This window comes from Idiotropiscis lumnitzeri, chromosome 9, assembly GCF_059441095.1.
Source record: "Idiotropiscis lumnitzeri isolate Australia: NSW breed Sydney's pygmy pipehorse chromosome 9, RoL_Ilum_1.0, whole genome shotgun sequence".
Taxonomy (NCBI): Eukaryota; Metazoa; Chordata; class Actinopteri; order Syngnathiformes; family Syngnathidae; genus Idiotropiscis; species Idiotropiscis lumnitzeri.
Genome location: NC_142399.1, coordinates 2,290,459 through 2,307,479, shown reverse-complemented (window position 1 = coordinate 2,307,479; position 17,021 = coordinate 2,290,459). Strand labels below are relative to the sequence as shown.

The window sequence follows — 17,021 nt, the reverse complement described above, 5'->3', positions numbered from 1 at the left end:
AAATGTAAGTCAGTTCGGCGGCATGATGGTGGACGACTGGTTAGCACGATGGCCTCACAGTGCAGAGGTTGTGGGTTCGATTTCAGCACTGGCCTTCCTGTGTGGAGTTCGCATGTTCTCCCAGTGCCTGCGTGGGTTCCCTACGGGTACTCCGGTTTCCTCCCACTTTCCAAAAACAGGCATGGCATGTTGATTTGTGTGCCCTGTGATTGGCTGGCAACCAGTTCAGGGTGTACCCCGCCTCAGCTGGGATAGGCTCATGCACCCCCCACGACCCTTGTGAGGAGAAGCGGTCCGGATAATGGATGGATGGATGTAAGTTAGTTCTTCGGTTTACTTGACTAAAACTCAATCCTTCTCAAAGTTTCACTTTAAAACACATTTGAAATGATGTTTTGCGCATCAATGAAACGGGTCCTATTTAATAACAGTCGGACCACAGTGGTGTACAAATGATTTATTTATGAAAAAGAACACAACAAAACATTGACATGAACATTCTGTGCAAGGGAATGACCGCCCGGAAGAACATAAAGTCTATCTTGGACAAATAAAGCTTTTGAAGAATTGGTTACCATACATGAATATTCAGTCTGTTCATGAAGACATTGCACATAATGGATGCATGTAAAACTCTGACTTGGTCGTGATTGTGATAATGTCTCACTGAGTAGCACATACCATAATGATGATCCCAAGAATGAAGGTGAAAAGGAGCCTTCAAAACATATATTTTGATTATTTCACTTCCTTTGAAAGAAATATTACTGCCGGAGTAAACTGCCGCAAAAGTCGCGTCGACTGACAATAATGAGGGCAGATGTAAACACATTATTATTTCTTCTGGCCATTTATGGTTCTCAATTATGCGCTTTGTCAGTGTGAACAAATAAATAATATATACAAACTCTAGAAAAAAAAATGCAAAAAAATACCCAAAACAAAACAAGCAACAAGCATAAATAATTTACAAAAAATGAATTATAATACAGACTTAGTATAAACATCTTTGGCATTTACTAAAATGGCTTTTAAAAAATAATTGTTCACTCAAGTCCACATTCAGGATTAAAAGAAATGACTTGGAACAGTAAAATTATGTTTTGGGTTATCGATGCTGTTTTTTTTGTGACAAGCTGTACACGAGCCCCCCCCAAAAAAAAAGAAAAAAAAAAGAGCCTCAAACAGACCCCAGTTTGTGTCACATATCATGTCGGAAAGCACATACAGAATCTAAGTGGTTGTACAAAGAATCCCTTAAAAATGTAGTCATAAGTACATGAGTTATAATGAAATATTCTGCCTAGTTTCTGCCGCCCGTCCACTCACGTCCGTCCTCCAGTGAGGCGAGCGCATACAAACAAGTCAGCCGGAAAACGGCAAATCCGAGTCATGGTTTCCTCTCCAGCGTGGAGACGTGGAAGAGCACGGAAAGTCTCATTTACATTGAAATGCATTCAGTGACGATGGGATGTTTACTCTGAGATCGCCCGCTCGCCATCTTGATTCAGTTATCTGTGGAAACACGGAGAAAATCGGGGCTATGACGTGCGTGTTTGGTAATCAAGACGCACAACAACGCGGACGGGTGAAAAGCGCTGAAACAAACGTGCGCACGTGGCGCACGGGCATCACGAGCGAGTGCAAGAAGGCGACAGGCTTTTCGACACTTCAATGCTGGACAGAAAGTTGGAAGTCCTTGGAACACACATGATGTACAAACACAGGCGCAAACGCACACTCACAAGGTCTTCCACAATGCATCTGGTGCATTGCACAAAAAAACAAAAAAAAAAAGCTGCCAAGCACAAAACAGCATGACAATATCTTTTAAAAAGTTGCTTGGGCCAACAAAACAACACATAACACACACCGTGTTACCTTGGCAACCTTGTCGGCACCTCCAGCTCATCTGAATATCAAAAAACATGTTGAAGGGTTTTCACATATCACATTAAAATAAAACAAGAGGTTTTCTGTATCTCTCGTGCGCTAATTTATACACACTCCAAAAAAAAAAAAATCTAAACGCTGCATACTCAAATATTCCCTCGTGCCAGTTTGAATGGAGCCAAATACAAGAGCTGTATAAACAATTGAAGGCTTCGGGCAAGGCAGAGCATTTTTGCATATGTCTGATTTTAAACACAAACATTGGCCCATTACCCACCGTGGAATTAGGCAAATGTTGAAAAGAGTCCTGCAACGCTAACGAGGGGAGAGCAAATCTGGACGCACAACACCATTTGCTGGATTGTCAGTCAACACGAGACCAAGTTCCAGAATTCTGATGATGATTAGACTCACCCTCGGGTGAATTGGAGTCATCTTTGTCGTCTGAAACGTTCGCTTTGCAGCACGGTCTTGAATGAACTGCTGATCTTTATCTTAAGTATTTGTGTGTTCACTTTGACAAATCTTATTTGGAAGCAATTGTCCACATGTGGGAGCATTTGGAAGTTCGTAAGCCATAGAAAATATTCATTTTGAAAAGAAATTCTCGGTCTGGATTTCGAACATCTGTTTGGCGCGTGGCCATTTATGTTGAACACCGCATGTCAATGTTGCGTATTGCAATACATGATGAATTGCTTTTGAAATTTGTGTAAACCGAATTTTTACTTTTGGGTCTGGAGATGAAACTTCCCTCTGGGTTCAAATGTTCTCTTTCAGTGCTTCACTTTCAGAAGGTGCACCACCAGGACGACCTCATTTAAACCCACGCTGCTAAATTCAGAGTCCAACTCTGGTGTGGGATATTCAACCTATTGCAACTACAGTGTAAGCTAAAGTAAACTTTCTTAAAAAAACACTTGGAATTCCACACTCAAGACCTTCCCTGTCGTTCGTTATCAAGAAAGATACACAGCCCCCCATTGCTCACACACGTCCTTAAAACAAACAATATATCCCCCAAAAACATGTTGCTATGGAGCCAGGCTAAGCTCATTATGCACAGGAAATGATTGCCTACAAGTTCATGAACTCATGAAAAAAAAAGTATAAAAGGCATTTGTCCATTTAAGGATTAAGTAGAGACTTCAAATCCTTTCTACTAACCTCTGCACTCATACTTGAGGTCCGAGAAGAAGACCAGCTCTTGCGAGAAGACAAACAATCCTAACCTTCCGCCGGCAAACGTCTTGTCATAAATTGGTCCCGAATCAGCCATGATCTGTTTACCCTCGTACACAACAACCCTGCAAATGTGACAAACAAAACACACACACACACACACATTACAAGAGCTGTATCAGAGAGGTATGAGTGCGGAAGAACTTGAAGTGAATAGTCTACCTGATGAAACCAGTTTTCGGTCTGTGGATGAGGTGCCACCTGTAAGCTGTGTAATCTTTCCAGCCAATATTTTTGGGGTCATGCCACAGAGTGCGTACCTACGTTCAATCAATAACAAGAAAATAAAAACATCAGCGCTGTTGAAGCCAACAAAAGCACGTTTGAGATGGCGCCTACCTCTCCAGGAGTGTTGCCCGTGTGCCACAAAGCATTCCTGAGGTGTTCTCCAGTGCCGGTCGTCGAGTTGACCACTTTGAGGGACACGCCAGAGATGCCGAAGGCCTTGGAGGGCTTGTCCTCCCAGTAGGTTTGTGTGATCTGCTTCCACATCACCACATAGAAGCGCCCACTCGACTGGTAGCCGAAAACAAAGCCGGCGTAGTCATCGTCCCTGTCTGTGTTTACGTACATCGTGCCGCTGAAGTCCACGGCACTGAACTCGTCAAAACCTGGCGGCACGAGACAAAAGCGTGAGCGGTCATCGTCATCATCATGATTATTCTGCTTTCTCATTTTACGCCGTGATGACGAGTGACGCTCACCGACGGCAATGCCGGGGTCGGAGTTGGCCGTCTGCACCAGCTCTTTGCCTTGGTGCCTCACCACCCAGTTGGGGTCGATTTGAGTGGTTCCCTTCGGGTCCAGGTGGACCATCTGGAACTTCCTGAAGTCTGTGCTGCTGATGTCGCTGTTCTCGGGACACACGTCCAAGATATCTGGGATGCTGTCATTGTCAAAGTCGTCTTTGCAGGCGTCACCTCTTCCGTCACCTGGTGGAAAAAAATAAATAAATAAAATACTTAATCGCACTGGAAATTTGTATACGGATGGACACAAATGGCATTTGTGGACGCTTCCTTGGCAGAGGTCCGCTCTCTACGGCGTGCCAAAGACAAAAGGATAATTGTTCCACTTGTGAGTATCGTTAGGCACATTTTCCAAGTGGTTGAAGCTAAAGCAGCCATCTTTTGTCATGGCGTGATAACGATCGGCGATGATATCCGAAGTCCACTTGAGCCAGACAGCAGGCTTGGAGCTCCCCGTGGAAAGGTTGCCGTGAGTCATGAAGGCCGGCGAATGGAAGTAGCTCGCTGCTTTCTGTCATCGTGTTTGTTATGGCACGCGAGGCTACACTTCTGTCAAATAAACACTATCTGACAAGCTGCGAAGCGAGTGAACGCATCGGTGACCAGGGCCTTCCTCCGCCGCAGTCTGTTTCCAGTTACACACAGCTGTATAAACTCCAGGTAACCCGCCACAATTTGGGCACAGCAAACTAATCAAGAGCAAAGCGAAAACTTAACAAGCTGGCATGTGCACGTGAAATGACATCACCGATGCCAACGCCGAACTTCACTCCCTTTTCCACGGTCGCACTTCACGCACGACATCTGAAAAAGTCCACAAGGCAAACTTGAACACCAGATGAGTGAGAGCGGCATCATCACAGGTGCATTTTTTTTTCTTTTTGTGTGCTGGCATTTAGGCACAGAAATGTGTGCCTTTACATCAAATTTTCTTTACATCGTCCTACTTGGATATTTTTGATCGCTTTGACAAGTAGTTTCTTCAAATGTTATTCTGAAGATGGATGTCAAGAATCTGGACTTTCCCTTTGAACACGCTCTGATCGCCTCAACAAACCTCAAGTGTGTCACTGAACACCGCGCACGAGTATATAATTAACTACAACCGCAGTTACTGAACTGGAAATACATCATCACGGACAATCAAAATGAATTCCACTCCTGAAATTCTGGTGTCAATCTATTCATTGGTTAATTTCTTTATATGGAAACTTCCATGGCGTTACTTCTTCCTCTTGATTTTAGTTTGGTTTAAAATGCACGAATAAGGGACGATGTGAGTAGAGATGTGAAGAATAGGAACATTTTTTCTTAGACCAGCAGAGAAGGCCTTGAAGGCCTTGACCGCTGGTTGCTCATTAGAATGTTATCAAAAGTTATGAGTTGTGTTCTGACAAAAAAAAAAAAGAAATTGGCGGATAATAAGTTTTATCGGGTCATAAATCATCATGATACTTTTCCGTACGTTCTATATCACGAAGATGATCAAACAACTTCTGATCCTCACCGTCAGCATCCAGCTGGTCTGTGTTGGGCGTCAGTCTGCAATTGTCCCTGTCGTCGGGTATACCGTCGTTATCGTCGTCAAAGTCACACGCGTCTCCTTTGCCGTCTTTGTCGTGGTCGGCTTGGTTGGCGTTGGCCACGTATGGACAGTTGTCCAGGTTGTTCTGATGGCCGTCTTCGTCAATATCCTGGTTGTTGTCACACTGGTCTCCCACCAAGTCGTTGTCTACGTCCATCTGTTGGCACAACACCCAAAGGTTAGGCGTACCTGCGGCACCTTTGAGGTGCAGCGCGGTGGACGTTACCTGCAGAGGATTGTGCAGCAGGGGACAATTATCGCACTGGTCGCCAACGCCATCCATGTCCGTGTCCTTCTGGTCCGTGTTGTACACGAGAGGGCAGTTGTCGTTCTCATTCAGGATTTCTACGAAAACAAAAGTGGATTCTGGGTGAAGTGGAGACAAAAGGTGCAATGTTTGAAATGATCACAGTTTGGGACTTCTTTTACCGTCTCCGTCAATGTCCACGGCACAGGCATCCCCTTCCCCGTTGTGGTCCGTGTCGATCTGGTTCGGGTTGTGCTCATAAGGGCAGTTATCGCAGCGGTCACCCACTTCATCCTTGTCAAAGTCAGACTGACGAGGGTTGTAAAGGAGGGCGCAATTGTCCTGAGGTTCAAAGTGCACTTGTTAGAGAAATTTGAACATTGGGTCAAAAAAAAAAAAAAAAAAAAAAAAAATTGTACAAATCTCACACCCTCTCATCCAGGATTCCATCATTGTCGTCATCCTTATCACAAGCGTCTCCTTGGCCATCTTTGTCAAAGTCTTCTTGACCAGAGTTGGGCAGGCTGGGGCAGTTGTCCTGGAAACAAAAAGCAGAAGAGGGATTTCTAATTAATGACTGGTTTCCATGAAAAAAAATTGTGTGTAAGGACATAAGGCTACCTTCTTGCAATGGTAGGTGGCATTGGCTCCACACACAAGGTTCTGATTGGGCCAGCCATCGAGGTCAGAATCCTCCCCGCAGATATAGCCATCACCGGCATAACCGGTGCGACACTCACACTTGTACATGGGATCACTGAAATGGCTGAGGTAAATACATTCGGCAGATCTGTGACAGTTGTGCGTCTTGTCCTTGCAGGGATTCTCCGGCTCGCACACCTGTTAGACAAAAAAAGAGGGTTCAGGATGATATGCTCTGAGATTATTGTCATCTGGCCATCTGGAAAAAAAAAAAGCATTTCATCACAATGTCAGCTCCAAATTGAGCCAGTTAAGCAAGACATTTTGGACAAAGTACTTTAGCGTGTTGCTGATTTGATTGAATCCCACTTAATGCATCACACATCCCGCTGTGGCTCACCACTGCCTCATAAGGTACTCACAGCTGCCGCTCATTACCGGCGGAGCAAAATATGACTCTGTTTTGAAAGCCACTCCATGAGCTCAAAGAGTAGCGCGTGGCAGTGGAAGCAGGCCTTTGATCAAAAACTCTGAAATGGAATCATTCAGTGCCAGCGGTGAGACAATCCCAGTATGCCCAAATCAAATAACTGAGCAACTGGGGCATGGCGTCAGAGACGAGCATCTGCAAAAGCCAATAGAGGGGCAGAAGCTCGCTTGGCCAAAGGGACAGTGAGACAAATAGATTTGCTGCATGCAGCAAACCTACAGTGCAAAAATTGAGTCTTAGAGATGGCTTTAGTCATTTCATTTTAATAGCTTAAAAATACAACCGTCGTATATGAAATTCCGGCAAGACCTCCGTTTACCTGCTTGTTCTTCTTAGCCTCCTCCACGCCCATCCCGAAAGGTTGGGTGCCCTTGTAGCGTTTAGGACAGGGTAGGCAGTGGAACCCTGGATCGGTGTTGACACATCGTTGCTGTCCACCCAGGTTGAAGCAAATGTCAGATAACATGTCACACTGGATCCGGAGGGAATGAAATAAAAAAAAAATTATTAATGATGATCATGACATGGATCAATCGTAAACATCTTTCTCATTTATGTATGTGATCAGACAAAACACATTTACCTCATTGATATCTTCGCAGTGGGTACCATTTCCACGGAAACCAGCAGGACACGGCCCACACTCCCAGGAGCCATCTGGAGCGCTGCTGCAGTCCACTCCCGCGAAGCACGGGTTGGACAGACAACCATCTGCAAGGTACATTTCAAAATGGGTTGAAATAAATATCATTTCATATACTTAAAAAAAATGTATCTTGACCCATCATCAGAATCCTCATCTCCAAATGACCGCCATAGTCCAAGATCTTACCAACAGGACAGTCTTTTTTGTTGCAGCTGTCTCTGTCGTTGACCTCTCCGTTACACTTCCTGCCGCCGTACTGAGGATGAGGACTGTTGCATTCACGTTTGCGACTTTTGATCCCTCCACCGCATGTTGCTGAGCAGGTTGCCCACGGAGACCATGGCCCCCAACCTCCATCGACTGATAAAACACAAAAGTCAGCGGTGTTTGCAGAGTCTCCCACAATACTAATAAAAAAAATTTCATTTCAAAATTTCAGAGGGACTAACACGGCAAGATTTAGGTTAATATTTCTTGTAGGCGGCCAGTCCAAAACAGACGTTGCCTCGGGCACAAATAAAGTAGTAGCGCTGCTGTGATGCTCACTCGGACAAGGCTCCGCAGTGCAGCGCTGAGTCTCTCGGCCGTTGCCTTCGCAGTCTTTGCCCCCCAGCTGAGGCATGGGGGCATTACAGTGTCGTATCCGGGTGATCTGACCGTCTCCGCAGGACACCGAGCAGGACGACCATGGTGACCACAAGCTCCATCCTCCATCCTGGCGAACTGAAACATCCGGCATATGACGCGAACAGCACAAATGCAAATCAGATTTCCACAAAGTAAAACAAAACCAAAAAAAAAAAAAAGCCAAGGTTTAAAAAGAAAAAAATGGCAAGCACGTTTTCTCGGAGTAAATATGATGTGATGTTGGAGGCCATGGCCATTGCGCCCGTGTTTGCATCACGCTGTGTAAACTATCATCCAGTGGTTAGACTGAACCAGCCGCTCACGTAGACGCAGTGTAATGTTCGCCTCAACCAATAACAGGATAATCCCTCTCAAGGAGCCAGTAGGCTCATTTCATTCAACAAAATGTAGCAAAAAAAAAAAAAAAAAACAGACTCTTATATTTGTAATCAAATGAATAGTCATTACTTTTGCATGACAGCCCAAAGTGAGTCATTTTGGTTTATTTGGAAAGAACTTCTACTGGGTGGGCACACCCTGCAGTCCAACCTCATTTAGATTCAACAACACTTTTGGAATGTTGCACGGCAGGAGATCTCATTGGTGGTTTTTGCAGGACCAATTTACAGTCGATCACATCACTCCCGTCACATTTTGTGCCAAAATAACAATAGATGGTCAAGATTAGTCATGTCCTCACCGCGACTGTCGCATTTTCCTGGGTTGCACTTGCGAGTCTGTATCGAAGGTCCCGTGCAGGGATTACTGGTTGCGTCACATGACCTTCCCCTCTGTTGGGTTCCTGTCCCGCAGGTGACGGTGCACTCTGTCCATTCGGACCACGGGGACCAGCCATGCTCACTGCCTTCTGCTTGACAAAATTAAAAGCACAAATATAATCAAGAAAATGTTTCAATTGATGTCTGTGCATTTCTCATCTCTTTTCATGTTATGCATACATTGATGAAATCATATGCACAGCAGTGGACTGTCAAAGGGACGGGGCAAGATGTCGGGGGCAGAGCAGCTTCGTACGTGCTATTGTTACTCATTTCACTATCTTGTGTGTTTAATATTAGCGTAATGCGACTGATTCCATTAGCATCTTGACATGCGTCAACTGCAAGTTTTTTTTTTTTTAAATTGTAAAAATTCATCTGTACGGCTCGCCGCGGCCCACGGACCAGTACCCGGCCACGGACCGGGGCTTGGGGACCACGGATGTACATTATATGTTAAAAGTGAAAAATCTGAAACTATTTATTGTCCCTTAAATTGAAATTAATGTTGTAGAGGGAGCACACAATGACAAACAGAAAATGACACAAGACAAAACGTAAAAAATATGCAATAAAAACAATACAATAAAAGGAAACATTGTACTTGTACTCATGATTGCTAACACATGTTCAGTCCGTTACCAATCATGTGTATGATGTTTCCTTTTATGTTGTTGTTTTTATTGAGTCTGGGTTTGTTTTTTTATGTATCTCTCATGCCATGTGTTTGTCACACTAAATTGATAAATAAAAATAAATGAATCAAGTAAAATAAAGTCTGGTTACATTGCGCAACAATCAAGCTTGGTACCGCTTTTGAAGACAATAGCGTGCCGGAAAGCTTGCACCGATGAGCCTTCATCATCATCATGAAAAAAATTGTACAGAATAATCAGGAATTATGGGGATTAACGAATTGTGTTAGCATCAAGTGGAGGGCAATTACAAATTGATTTAAAAAAAGATTTCTTACACAAAAGATAAATTCTGCACATCAGCAAACCGAGCAGAATCGAATGCGTGTTACCGTGCTGGTAAGCAGGAGGACGATTCAAGCCAATAGTTGCGGCTAAGTACTTACGCAGACACACAGGACAACACTCGCCATCGACGAATGTAGGGCTGGCACACGCCACGGCGGGGCAGGTAATTTGGTGACACACGACCTTGGACTCCTGTCGTCAAGAAATAATAAATTCAAGGCACAATCGGGGTAATTTCAAAGAATAGTCAATTGGTATAACCTTTCATGTCAAATATTGTCACAAGAATTCATAACAAAAATTCATGAAATGTTAAAAATAAAGTTTTATTTTGGCTTTATTTTGGGAGTTTTCATTGTCGTCATATAAAATAATCCAATCTATTTTTGTTTTTTTTAATATATTATGGCAGAATCGTATTTTAGTGGAAAAAGAACTCGCCTGCCATTTAATTTTGTGGTGGAGTGTGGATTCAATATATTTTGGATATCGATGTGGGGGTTGGACTTCACAGAGGCGATCATTCTCATATTTCCAGAAAAAAACAATCCAGCTTCAGCCCAACACACACTCGTACTTAATTTATCAAATCACTTTCGACTACATTGTGACGGAATGAAGTAGTTCCACTGCAGTCAGCTCTACCTGGCAGGTACATTTGGTGCAGCTGTCCACAACCCAGTCTTCCTTGTCGTCGAACAGTCGGCCATCCTGCCAGCACATGTTCTTCTCTTTGGTGTTCTTCATCTTTCCGAGGGCCTCCTTCATGACCGTGTTCTCCTCCGTCTGACATACAGATAAGTTTGAATTAAGACATGCCACAATCATCACTTCTTTAAGGTAGGCACTTGCAGCTGTGCTGAGCAGTGAATAATAATCAAGAATGAGTAACAAACAATTTTTTCACCCAAAAAATAGTGGAAACATTTAGGGAGAAAGCTATCAATCTGCTTTGAGGTACCAACGGCAAGAGGTATGATTGATGAGAAAATGCGAATACTTGTAAATGTGGTTGGAATTACTACAAATAACAAAAAGTGAAAGAGTTCCGAAATGTTCATTGTAACCTCCAACCCAATTGGAGAGCCGTAACGTCTGTGGCTGGACTCCTGCACACTTGGCAAGTGTCGCTAGATAAACGGCTGCCAAAACTTTGCGTCTGCGTGCTGAAGGAGGGGAGGCAGCAGTGTGCGGTGTTCAAATGGAAGACACCACTCGGTCTGGAAGAGCCTCAGGGACCCTTCTCATCTCGGCCATTTTTTTCCAAGCTTTATGCCCAGACTCTCTTATTGCTGGGACTGGGAGGCTCCCGGAGGAAACCCGTGGGCTGTTTAAACACAGCCAGACATTAGACTGGACCCCAACGCTGCCAGGGGAACACTTCCTATATCCACATGCAGCATGTCATAAAATCCGTCTGACACACAATGCCACGCATCACAAGAGTCATATGGGTTGAGCGAACCGAAAATACACTGATTTTCGCCAAAGCATCTTCCGGTCATCCATATATCATCGGGAACAAAAGCTGGCTTCAACGTTCCGTACTTTGCCACTTACCACTTTTTGCAAGCCGTCAATGAGGTTACTGACAACCACTCGGAGGCCATTGAGCTCCTGAAACATGGTGCTCAGCTCCTCGCAGGAGCGGTCGCACATCTCCGAGCCCATGTCATCTCGCTTCTGGCCAATGACGTTGGTGGTGATGGAAGGACTCACATCCACAATTTCTGTGCTCTCGCTCACAAGATTGGCATCATCTGGAAGAGAAGAGAACATCAGAGGGATGGAAAGCTCGAGTAAAATGATCAGGCCACGCAGGGATTTCTCAGTTGTTCTGGGCCAAGCGTGACAATGTGAGGCTTATTGTGTTTATTGTGTTCCTAAAAAACAGATGCGCCGTCAGCCGTGAAAGAGACGGTTAATCATTCCATTGTTATCCGAGGGACGGTGTGGGAACGGCTGGGTGTAAACGGAGTGGGCGGCAGTGGAGAACTCTGAAATGTGGGTGTTCTCCTCTATGATGAGAAAACCGTATACGCCATAAATCTTCATGACCATTCGGATAAGTGAACTGAGCACACAGACGAAATTTACCAAGGCGGACTATTTGGAGGTTCCAGTGAGATCGCAAAGCAAAAACAAGGACGAGTTCAGTCAACGCTGTCCAGGCTTGTGAGACCGACACTATGGCAGGCCAAGTAAATAGCGACACGATAAAAGTTTAAGACAAAAAAATACACGTCGGCATCCACTATATTGTCTGTGTTTCTCGAAGCAATGCGGGGTGGGATACTTTGTCATCGAACGTTTGCAGCCTTTACAACTTCTGACCTAAATGTAAAAGTATTGCATTCTGCCACAAAACCAATCTGACGTATATCCATCCAAAGAAGTGAGAAGATGTTGCTAGTAGCTCGCTGAGATCTCAGCAGCATAAAGTGGAAAAACCACAGATGCCGTACATGCGTACTGTATGACATCTTTACGGCGCAATAAGTCACATGACATTTTAAGCTTCTGCTTCCACCCAGTTTAGGTTTGCTTTTCTTCCTGGAGCCAAAAAAACGGGCGTCATGACAAGATGACTTGAGTGAATGCGGCACACAGAAAGTAAGAGTTTGGATCAAAGCTTACAACGAGGCAAAGATTGATGGCAGGCCGAGACACTCTAAATCAAAAAGTCACCCAAAATCGCCAGACAACAAAAGTTGTGTTTTCCTTCCTGCTTGGTCTGCTGGATTCATTCAAACCTCCAGAGGGCTTCATGCTGCGTGTGCATGACAAGTATGAACGCATTCACACACACACACACACACACACACACTGCATTTTTTTCCTCTCAAAAAAATCCAAAAATGATTAGCTCATCACCCTCAGTCTGCGTAGGACAAACATTTTGAAGACAAAAGCTGGAATTTTAACCCCGCTTGTGGCAACTGTCATGCAAAGCTCACCTCATATGGATTCACTTTGTCCCACAGAATCCAGATCAGGTGATCGGTAACATGATTAGATAAATATTTACCGCTGAGGATCAGCGGCTTCAATTTCTCAAGAGAGTTGAGAAAAAGCAACCTAATTATCCAACATTGCGACTTCACTGCGTGTGTGCGTGCGTGCGTATGTGCAGCTGCATGTCGACGCTCACGCCGCAGCGTAGTATTCACTTTCCCTTTCGGATTTTCTTTCTCAGGGCTTTTCGCGAGGTCCTGTGCAGTGGAAATAAGAGTGCGTGCGTGTATTTTTGCGGTCCACGCTACCTCACGACCTGCGGGCCGCTTTTTCTTCGTAGTAATGCCGGGAAATGTTGCCACACATCTAATCTGCAATTCCTTTGACCCACTTTAAAAACAGAGTTCAAATTGTGAGTCAGCTGAGTGCACACAGTGAAACCTTTGGTGTGGGAAGTTTGTGCGGTTCTGATGCGACTGCACGCTCGCACGTGAAAGACTGGTCCACATCTGTAAATATAACTTTATCTGACACAACCTTTGGCTTCTCAAGGTCACACAAATAGAAACCATTCTGGTTGAACGTATTGGGGAACTTTTTGGTCTGCTTTAAGCACCAAAGGACCGACTGTACAGTAATTTAAGAAGGGTTAAAAAAAAAAAAGAGCGAGAAGAAAGAATGGAGAAATAGGCTTTACCTTGTTTAGAAACTTCACAATCTCGACTCAGCAGGACGTCCTCGATTGTGGTATCAAAGATGAAACGCACATTCTGCAGGAGACCCTGTTTGGAAACACAAAATGATCATTATCCTGTCATGTCTACTATCTGTCTGCATCATGCATCTATCGAAATGTCAACGTGGGTTTTAAGCATCGCACAAGATTCTACAGGAAAGTCGAGGACCAGGAAGTCACTTTTGAAACTTTTAGGACTTTGAAAGCCACTTTCGTCCAAATTGTTAGCAGGATTCAGTGCATATAATTAATACTTTAATTATGGAGATAATGTTGAAGAATTTTTAAGGATTAGTGGACATGTTGTTCTTTCAGTCACTTCCTATGTCACCATCATCTTATATTGTTACTGTTGATTTGAAATGTATTTTAATTCAAATGCTTTTTTTTTTTTTTTTTTTTACACGTCCTTGTTTAGTTGCCTGGTCATGCAGATCGGTCGGTCGGTCTGTATGCCTTTTTATGCTGGAACAGTTTATGATCATTAAATGAAAATCTTTAAATAAATAAATATATAAATAATAGTTACAATTTTCACATTGTTAAGAGTTGGAAGATTTACACAGCATCGGGTGAAAAATGGGGGTTACAAAATGCTACTGTATTGATGAATAAAAATGTCACTCTGCTACATTTTTACTGCATGCAATATAAGGAGTACAACACCTTCAAATTCATACACAGAGATGCAAGGAGAAATGCAAGCGAGTGAGGGTACATCAAAGGTGAGATGTTTGTGGCTTCAGCAATTTGCTCAAGGGCACTTCAACAGCGCAATTTGAATCTTCTACCTTTCAAGCTCAGAGCTAAGACGTTTTGGGTTAAGATACAGACACCAAGTTCTGGGAAGGGAGCCACTGAGAGTAGTATAGGCATAGTTTAATTTCTAGAAGCTTGCACGTATTAAACAAGTGAAGGCTTCCTTCTTGCACGAGACACACGCATTCACTCATTGAGGAAAGTTGCAATTTTGAGTCTAAATGTGGAACAATGAGTTGCTCTGGAATGTACAAACTGTTGGTTTAAAATGAACATAACCCATAATTGAAAATCAAAACAGCAAAGTCTCAAACAGCACCAGTGCATGGGAATGCCGAACTCACCCTGAAGTGGTTCTCCCGGATGGTTCCTTTGGCCACAAACATGCGGCTGCCCTCGGCCTGCAGGTGTTCGTAGAAAGGCTCGTCCAGGATGACGCTGTCCACCAGATTGCAACCCACGTACAGATTGGCGTTCTCTCCGTGGACCTGCAGCGTTAGGTTCTTCCACTGGGAATCGGACAGGTCCACGTCCTCGAACGAAACGATGTTCTGGGCTCCTTCCAGCCAGTAGACCAGGTCCAGGGAGTTGGCGCGTCCGTTGGACACGATCTCAAATTGGCGGCGGCCGTCGGCATCGTCGAAGCCCAGCAGGGTGCCTCGAGAGCTGCGATCCTGGCGGATGCTGGCCACGAACACGAAGCCCTCGTTGTTTTGGATCTGGCGCACGATTTGCCTGAGGATGAGGGGACTCACGGGGGGCAGGTGGTCGAAACGGATGAAGCGATACGCGGGGGCATCGGAGTTCTGGCCCCGGAACTGTTTGGCCCCCAGCGTCCTGCGACTGATGTGACTAACTTCGAACAAGTCGAAGGAGGTGTCGTCCTCCTGCTCGCCATCTACAAATTTAACACACAGTTCCGATTAAAAGGGCTAACTTTTAATGAGCTATTTCATGAAAAGTAATTTAATTACCTTGAGCGAGCGCGTGGAGGAAGAGGAGCGATATTGGTAGCAAATATCTGAGTATCATTTTGCCTTGGAACATAACAGAAATATTCTTATTAGTTTGCAGCCTTCAACGATTTTAACAATAACAATTAAACGAATTTTTTTAAATAAATGCAATAAAATTGTCTTCTGACAAGACACTGCATCTTTTATGAATTATTTAGCAACCGCACGTGACCTTGCAAAAGCACCACAACTTACCTATAAATGTCTTAATCCAGCAAAAAGATCGCAAAAGAAAGGCAACAAGTTAAGGCGGTATGACAGCCTCGAGAACCGGAGCAGGAGAATCCCACTCCGAATGACTTCATCCACCAACTGGAGGACAGAGCCACTCCTCCCTCCTCTTATAGTGGGGCCTGAAGGAGGGGGGTGCTGTCAATCAAAACTAGCCACTGTGACCGGTTTGTGATGAGCTGCGAGGAGCCACGGTCACATAATTACCTTCCGGTGGCGTCATTTGCACGCCGGCACGTGACTCTTGTCCCATGCTCATCCTCCTCATGGCACACTGTCTCCAATTCACTTGAATTCACTTGCACAAGTGTTTCAGTGCTTCTCGGTGCACTTTCTGATCATTGATCAATGTCTCTGCTCAACTAAAATGCAGAAGATTTGATGTTTGACTGATTTGTCCACATCAGGAAACATCTGTCCCGATCATAAAATATAAATAGGTCAAACAGCACAACACAAAATTGATATTGAATTGACGTTATTGCAAATTTATGACATGTAACAGGGTAACATGTACCTAAAGAAATAAAAGTTTTAGAAGCAAATGAAACAAATAATACAAAAAAGTAGGTTGAATGTATACAACTATATGTGTATCCCCTCACTCACACATGTTGCTGATTCTCCAGAAGTATAACATAGCACAATTGATTAATAAAGGAAAAACATTTCAGTTTCCTTAAATTTAACATTTGAATCTCAGGCATTGTCCTCTTTTGAACTCAAATGAAACAAAAACAAATAGTGCGTTGACTTGAAAATAATGTAACTTAAAATAAACAATGAATCAAAATAAAGAAAAGAAAATGCCTTTGTTATTTATAACTCTTACGACATTCTGATACAATTGGAGCTCCTTTGAGTAAATCCCTTCAAACAGGCATTTAAACGTCAAATATCAGGAACAAAACACGGAACAAGAATAATATTCACAACCACCAGATCAGTTTTACTTTCTTTCTCATCAGTCATCGGACATTTATTGAGACCATTGAGTTGACATTTGGCAGTTGTGATTTTGGAGAGGCTGCGCCACAGGTCATTGATCTGGAAAATAAGAAGAACATGTTTCCACGTACCCCTTGCCATGTGCTCACCTGCCCACAGGGCCAATATTGGACAAGAATACAAACCTTTTTTTTTCTCAAGAAGAACATGGCATCTTTGATGAGAGTGCACTTGAAGAAGTTTCCAATGAAACGCTATCCGAAGCCCATAAATGGCCCTCAAATAATTCTTGCTATTTCTGCAATGTGACGCTGGACAAAGGGGGGGGAGATCTGACACAATAGATACTTTGGATGTTTCCACTTTGCTTGGTAGCAGCATCTCGCGTCTGAATATCGTCAGGCTTTTGCCAAGGCTTCCCTCTGTGGTGTCAGAGAAAGAAAAGCTGATATTGCATCTCATTCATGGAGCCCTGCAGAGGGGCTACAAGGGC

At 43.9% G+C, this 17,021-nt stretch overlaps 1 protein-coding gene across 3 annotated transcripts; it reads right to left on the bottom strand.

Annotated features, from left to right (window-relative positions):
• Positions 1–440: 440 nt before the first annotated feature.
• Positions 441–15,672, bottom strand: thbs2a (thrombospondin 2a). Of its 3 annotated transcripts, XM_088304749.1 has the most exons (23): positions 15,545–15,672; positions 15,308–15,370; positions 14,678–15,231; positions 13,536–13,620; positions 11,444–11,643; positions 10,529–10,669; positions 9,982–10,075; positions 8,822–8,989; positions 8,041–8,217; positions 7,681–7,854; positions 7,432–7,559; positions 7,168–7,320; positions 6,338–6,556; positions 6,147–6,254; positions 5,899–6,058; positions 5,696–5,814; positions 5,392–5,626; positions 3,840–4,067; positions 3,475–3,746; positions 3,298–3,395; positions 3,061–3,200; positions 1,882–1,912; positions 441–1,515 (listed from the first exon to the last, which is right to left on the bottom strand). In XM_088304749.1, exons 2-23 carry the CDS (start codon positions 15,363–15,365, stop codon positions 1,512–1,514), a joined length of 3,546 nt encoding a protein of 1,181 aa, XP_088160875.1. In that variant the 5' UTR covers positions 15,366–15,370; positions 15,545–15,672; the 3' UTR covers positions 441–1,511. The 3 variants fall into 3 exon arrangements, with proteins under 3 accessions (XP_088160875.1, XP_088160877.1, XP_088160876.1); XM_088304751.1 differs by lacking the exon at positions 1,882–1,912; XM_088304750.1 differs by lacking the exon at positions 441–1,515 and having other exon boundaries at positions 1,878–1,912.
• Between the last annotated feature and the right edge of the window lie 1,349 nt (positions 15,673–17,021).

Excerpts from the sequence above, each read along its gene's own strand:
- thbs2a (XM_088304749.1), bottom strand. The coding sequence starts at position 15,365 with ATGATACTCAGATATTTGCTACCAATATCGCTCCTCTTCCTCCACGCG. Across the intron at positions 6,059-6,146 it reads ATGGAATCCTGGATGAGAGG|GACAATTGCGCCCTCCTTTA; the intron begins GTGTGAGATTTG and ends TTTGAACCTCAG. Across the intron at positions 5,627-5,695 it reads TGCTGCACAATCCTCTGCAG|ATGGACGTAGACAACGACTT; the intron begins GTAACGTCCACC and ends TTGTGCCAACAG.